Source organism: Brachypodium distachyon, chromosome 1, assembly GCF_000005505.3.
Source record: "Brachypodium distachyon strain Bd21 chromosome 1, Brachypodium_distachyon_v3.0, whole genome shotgun sequence".
Classification (NCBI taxonomy): Eukaryota; Viridiplantae; Streptophyta; class Magnoliopsida; order Poales; family Poaceae; genus Brachypodium; species Brachypodium distachyon.
This window is the reverse complement of record NC_016131.3, coordinates 52850689-52856656: the sequence shown is the minus strand read 5'-3', so window position 1 is coordinate 52856656 and position 5968 is coordinate 52850689. Positions and strand designations below refer to the sequence as shown.

The window sequence follows — 5968 nt, the reverse complement described above, 5'->3', positions numbered from 1 at the left end:
ACTTTTAAAGACAAATCCATCGCTATAAATTTCATGTATTTCATTGGTCAAAATTTTGTCTTAACGAAACAAAATATGTCAACCTCACAAAATGGAGGAGGTAGCTGTGCTAGCTGTGTACTGAACTGCAAGGACTGCTCAGTATACGAACTACTACTCATCACGTCTCCTTTTATTCAGATGATCACGTCTCCTACCAAAGGCTCATTCGGTTTGAAGAAAAATACTAAAACACAAGGAAATGGAAAGATATCAATTGGTGCACTTGTCAATCTAAGAAATGGAGGGGGTAGCACTTGTCAATCTAAGAAATTGTCCTGTCTCAGTCCTATGATTTTTTTTTATTGAACCATAATGTTCATTTTCCTCAAAGAAAAAAAAACATGAAACCTCTAGAATTCCAAAGAAATCACTTTGTTTGTTCGTGCGAACCGAATGCATCTACATCAATAGTTAACTTTTCTATGGAATTCCTAATCCCTTGAACACGTGAAAAAACTCTAATAAACGAATGAGCGCTGAGCTAGTGTTTGCCATTTACTCATTCTGATGACTGATGCGTGGCCAGGAGCTACTGCTGCTGATTCCTCGGCAGCGGCTTCAAACAATTTCTCCTCTAAGACCCTGCAGGTACAACAAGCTTCTGCAGTCTGCGCCTTCAGCACTTGCAAACAATAAAAATGCAGAAAAGGCCAATGTCTTTTTCAGAACCGCAAACTTTGCAGTGGCAACTATCAATATTTCCAAGAAACTGCTATATGCCCAGTTCATGAGTTGTGGCCTGCCGGTTTCATAGTTAGTTACAAACAAATTCACTGACAATCCATCATTTATCAACTTCGATTCAAATATGACAAACTGTAAGAGCTCCAGCCCATACATGTTCCTGTCAAATAATGTGCCATTATGTTTTTTCATGTGCGCTGGAAGACCAAATTATGTATATGTGGAGCGAGTTAAATATACACCAGTGGTCGTAGGTGGGCTCTTATTCCAGCCTGTACAATACAATATTCAAACTATTTACAAGCATATACTCTGACAGTTATTTGGAAGCAGCTCTGCAGCTTTGATAATAGCTACATGTATGAATTGTGCGATCATGCCTCATCAAGAGAGACATAGCTTCGCTGCTGAGGGAAAGGGTAAAATAATCAGCCAAGTATAAGTTGCTCCAAAACTGGCATGTCCAAAACCAACAACAGAGCCAAAGCTTTACCTCAATAACAATCCTGACTTATGATACTCTGAGTGTCTGGGCTGACATTCACTGAGCACGATATGAGGCCCTGAGAAAGTAGATACGTTAGAGGTTGACTCAAAATAGTTGCTCAAAACAGATCCAATATGCAGCACGGTAAAATATTCAACATATCCTAATTGTCGACACGTGTTAAACCCATATGCAAACATGTCACAAATTAATATGATAAACCAGCAAACAATAGCTCAGACAACTGAGTCGCAATGAGAAACGAACTTCTGAATAAATTGCAGTTTCAAGGCAAAAGCATTTGAAAAATAATAAGTTAACATTAAGAAGTGGGATAGCTCATCCAGTGCTCCATCATAGCTTTTTTCAGTTTTGTCACAACTTCACATCCCCACTTTGCCCATTGAAGCTAACCCTCTAGCACTATATTACATTTGTCCAAGTAAGAGAACATTTCAATTCCACTCTTTCCGTTGAAGCATCATCTGGTGCCATCCAATATCATGCGAGTAGTCATCCCACACTCTTTAATCTTTATCATCCCATTCACATATCTTTCCATGTCCCTTTACATCCAGGCATCCCTCTTTGATTCACAGGATTTCTAACATACAGGAAAAACGCAGGATTGGAGTGCCATGCCCACTCCAATCCAACAAGATTGAATTACTACAAAAAAGTTTTTTTTATTCCACCACAGGAAAAACAAGGATTCTTTCCCAGAGGTTTGAGTGGATCGAAATTTTCCTTTGAAAGGTAGTGCGAATGAATCCTAGGAAAAATTCCTATGGGATTCAACCATACAAATCAAACAACCAACTCGCTAAAGGTCCAATTAACAGTCCAGTGCCAATTATAGATGTTCAAGTAGTCAATTTCCAATTCAACCCTTTTTTGACTCTCCATTCCCCTTCTCTACAGTTTGCACAATTGAAACCACAACAATTATGAAAACCTCAACTACTTCCATCTTTTGCTTTTATGAACCATTCATTTCAAATATACAGCCCCTCTGCTAGTAAAACTGCACTATTAACTGTTTCTGTGGTTAGTTTCAGTACTCTATTAATTTCAGTTGACATAAGTAATATTTTTCCTTAACAGTCCTCTTTCCATGGGTTTTATCTCATTAGGCTCTTGTTTTTAAAACAGAAAAGTATGACTGTATTTTGATTGAAGTAATGTGTATGTCTTTTTTACATGGATCAACAAAGTGGTTGCTTGAGCGGCGCTTACAGCGAAGTGCAGGCGTTCCGCCTTGCTTTGGGCCTGCACGGCCGATTGTGAGCTAAGTGCGATTAAGCGTTCTGCGTAATGCCTGAGTGTCCGCTTCCGCACGCCGAAGCGTCGATTTGCTGAGAAAGCGACAGGTGCGTGGGCAGGAGAAATTTTGGGTCAGTGCAGGGGGGAAAAGAAAATTGGGGATGAGGGTTAGGAGGCTGTAGGCATACGGGACACTCGTCCAGTCCTCCTGAGTCGAGACAGAGAGAACAGAGAGAGATGACAGTTTGGACCAAGCTGGCAATTTGGGAATCAATACATTAGCGGTGAAAAACTAAATTTCCTTTTTGCAGTAACACAATAGAAAATAAAATGATGCAGCCCAGTTTAAGCCCACGTCTTAGGCCTGATGAAGCCTAGACATGCATACAAAAGGGAAATTGTTGAAGTATATTGTTTACCTTTCCTCATCTGCTTACACCTTTAGGTGAATGGTTCGTGCGTGCAACTAAATATTTCTTACATACTCGATATGAGTTATGAGCTACCTATGGAGTTGATTACCTTCCCAAGAAATTCAATAGCATATAGCGGCATTATAATGGACCAACGAATTATACTCTAATTATCCCTCCCAACATCCAAACTACCAATTTTTTGTTCAGACCTGGCCAGGCGGGAGTACAGTTATCATGTCATCAGTCCTCCAAGTTCCTTTTAAATTGAAATTTAACCACAACCAATACTAAGCTAAGAACAAGCATAAACACCCACAATTCCACATTTAACATCTTAGGCAGCAAGGCTCCTATGATCACACCAAATGTCCTTCAATAACTCGGCAATCTCATGAATTATGACCCAGTCCACCCCAAGAGCTAAAATGTGATTCGAACAGGAAGTGCATAAGCTAGCCCGTGGTAACCTAATACAGCTTTTGAATTCTCCAACCTAATCTCTGCAACCAATAGCATATACCACTAGTAATTCGTAACAATCAATCACAAAAACATGAAGTTAGCCAATTACCTTCACGGGTATGTCAAAACGGAACACCCTGACCGCGCCGATCACCTCAGTGACGATCTCCAGCGGCACAGACCCAGCGGCGATGTCGCCAATCAGCTCGATCACGTCATCCAGCACCTTCCCGGCGTCTACCCACACCTCAGAATAGGCATACGTGTCCCCTCTGGCCGCGAGCTCGCCGGATCCAGGGCGCGCGGTGGCGGAGCCGAGCAGACGGCCGCGGTAGGAGACGGCGGAGGAGACGGCGCGGTAGCGGAGAGGGAGGAGGAATCCAGGGTTGTGGACGCGGAGGCGGAGCGCGAGGTTGAAATCCAGCGCGGGGAGAGGGGGCGGGTTGACGCGGAAGCGGTCGAGGCGGATGTCGGCGACGCGGGCGGCGGGGGCGGACGGGTAGAGGAGGAAAGCGAGGCCGGCGAGGAGCGCGAGGGCGAGGAGGAGCGGGAGCGTGCGGGTGCAGAAGCGGCGGATGCAGGGGATGCGGCGTGGGCGGAGGCGGCGGAGGCGCACGAAGACGGGGGAGGTAGGGAGGACGAAGAGCGTCGGGGGAGGCGGCGGCGGCGGCGGTGCGGGGGCGTAGGCGTAGGTGGCGGCGGGGTAGGCGTAGCAGGGGTGCGGATGCTGGGGCTGCCCGAGGAGAGGGTGGGCGAGGTGGGCCGAGGGCTTCTCGTCGGCCGCCGCCGCGGATGCCATCGCCGACGTTGTGGTTGCGGCTGCGAGACGATTGTTAGCGTTAAGATGAGATAATCTTCCCGCAAGCGGACGCGGCTGGGGGAAGACTTGGAACAGAGCTGAGGCTCATTTTTTTTTCCTTTTTTGTTTGAGGCTCTTGATCACCAATGGTAAGCCGCCACGTGTGTGTTGTAGGAATGGGATTCGTTTGGTGCCCACGGATAAATGGTCCAGGCTGATAACCCATTCGTCATCTCAGGCTTGGGATAGGCCCGTTCGGCCGACCGCTTGCCTTCCCTTGCTCCCCTGACCCTCAATCGCTTCCATCAGAAAAAGAAAAAAAAAAACTCGGCCGGTCGCCTCGGCCCCTCCTCCAGTGCCTGCCCCGCCGGCGACGATGCTCCCCGCCTCCCCGGCTCGGCTGCGCTCTGAGAGACCTACCTCCCTTCCTTCTCCAGGTGAGCTCCCTGATCTATTCAGAGAATGCGGCCCCTGATGCTGTTTGCTCTGTTTAGATTCCGAGCACCTCCATCGTGGGGAACAAGTAGAACGATGTGTCTGGTTGTTGGTGCTTCTTGGAGGAGGTCTGTACTGCAGTTAACCAGAGAAGGAGCCAGGTTCAAATCGTTCTTGGAGTAGATCTGCACTTATCACATATTAGCATGCCCTATCCACATTAATACTGCCTCTAAATTTGATGTGCGCACGATTGTGCGTAGTAGTGGTTAATCTGTTTGGAGAATCACTTTTTTTAGCAATTTCGGAGAATCACTTTCATCAGTGCTCTCTTTGTAAAATTGTTACCCGACGGGCTAGCTGAAGCGAATTTGAGTTAGAACTCAGAAGTAGGGTGGTTTATGATTAAACATAATGCTAGCACGAAGCTGGCAGAATTTGGTGATGAGATTTAATATGATGTTGTTTTGCACCTCTGCGTTAATTGTTGAGAAAATAACTAATGAGGTAGCCTGTTTATTCTGTCGGTGTCGGATCATCCAGTTTTTCCATTTACTGGTCGTTGAGCATTGTACCACAATTACGTAATGAAGTTCAAACAGCTCTCTATTGGTCTGACTTATACTGTTATTATGACACAGGGTGGACAGTGTCAACTGACTTGTGTCATGCTTCGTGAACGAAATCACCCTGACAGGCTGCCTGTTTTCCCTTTATCTTCGTCAAGCAATGGATGGCGAACTGCGGGGGCCGAAATCCCTAACCAGATCTTCCAGCTCCATAAGTGCGATCAGTGATGACCTTCTGCGTGAGATCTTCCTCCGCCTCCCCTCCCTTCCGATCTTTTTGGTGCTGCATTCACCTGCAAGTCTTGGCACCATGCAATCCGTTGCTCCGCAAAGTTTCGCCGCCACTTCCACTGTATCGACCCACCACCCCTCCTCGGCATCTTCTTTGACACTGATGATGCCACCATCCCCGCCTTTCCCACCTTCATCCTAGCACGCCGCTCTGACAAGGACCTAACAGCCACTGTTCGTGGTGGCGACTTCTTCCTCAACTTGCTTCCACAGGACAATGATGTATCCCCTAGCTGGCGTATCAGAGCTTGCTATGATGGCTACCTCTTTCTCGACAACTGCTCTATGAGAATGTTAGCCACCTTCAATCCCTTGACACGGCGAGTTTGCTTCCTTCGTATGCCGTCAGAAGACAATGGGTGGCGGTCAGAGTACTTTTTGTTCCCCTCTATCCCGGACCCTGGGTTGCTTTCTGTTATGCATGTTGATGTGAATGGGCATCTGGCTCACTGCAGCTTAGTCTCTTCAGACACCAAGAGCTGCCATCATGTTTCACTGGGGAATGCTGCAATATACGATA

General features: G+C 46.4%; 1 protein-coding gene across 2 annotated transcripts; it reads right to left on the bottom strand.

Annotated features, from left to right (window-relative positions):
- Positions 1-800: 800 nt before the first annotated feature.
- On the bottom strand, positions 801-4255 carry LOC100842709. Of its 2 annotated transcripts, none has more exons than XM_010229935.2 (3): positions 3464-4255; positions 1220-1289; positions 801-1130 (listed from the first exon to the last, which is right to left on the bottom strand). In XM_010229935.2, exons 1-2 carry the CDS (start codon positions 4151-4153, stop codon positions 1221-1223), a joined length of 759 nt encoding a protein of 252 aa, XP_010228237.1. In that variant the 5' UTR covers positions 4154-4255; the 3' UTR covers positions 801-1130; position 1220. The 2 variants fall into 2 exon arrangements, with proteins under 2 accessions (XP_010228237.1, XP_010228236.1); XM_010229934.2 differs by having other exon boundaries at positions 801-1133; positions 3464-4254.
- Positions 4256-5968: the final 1713 nt, after the last annotated feature.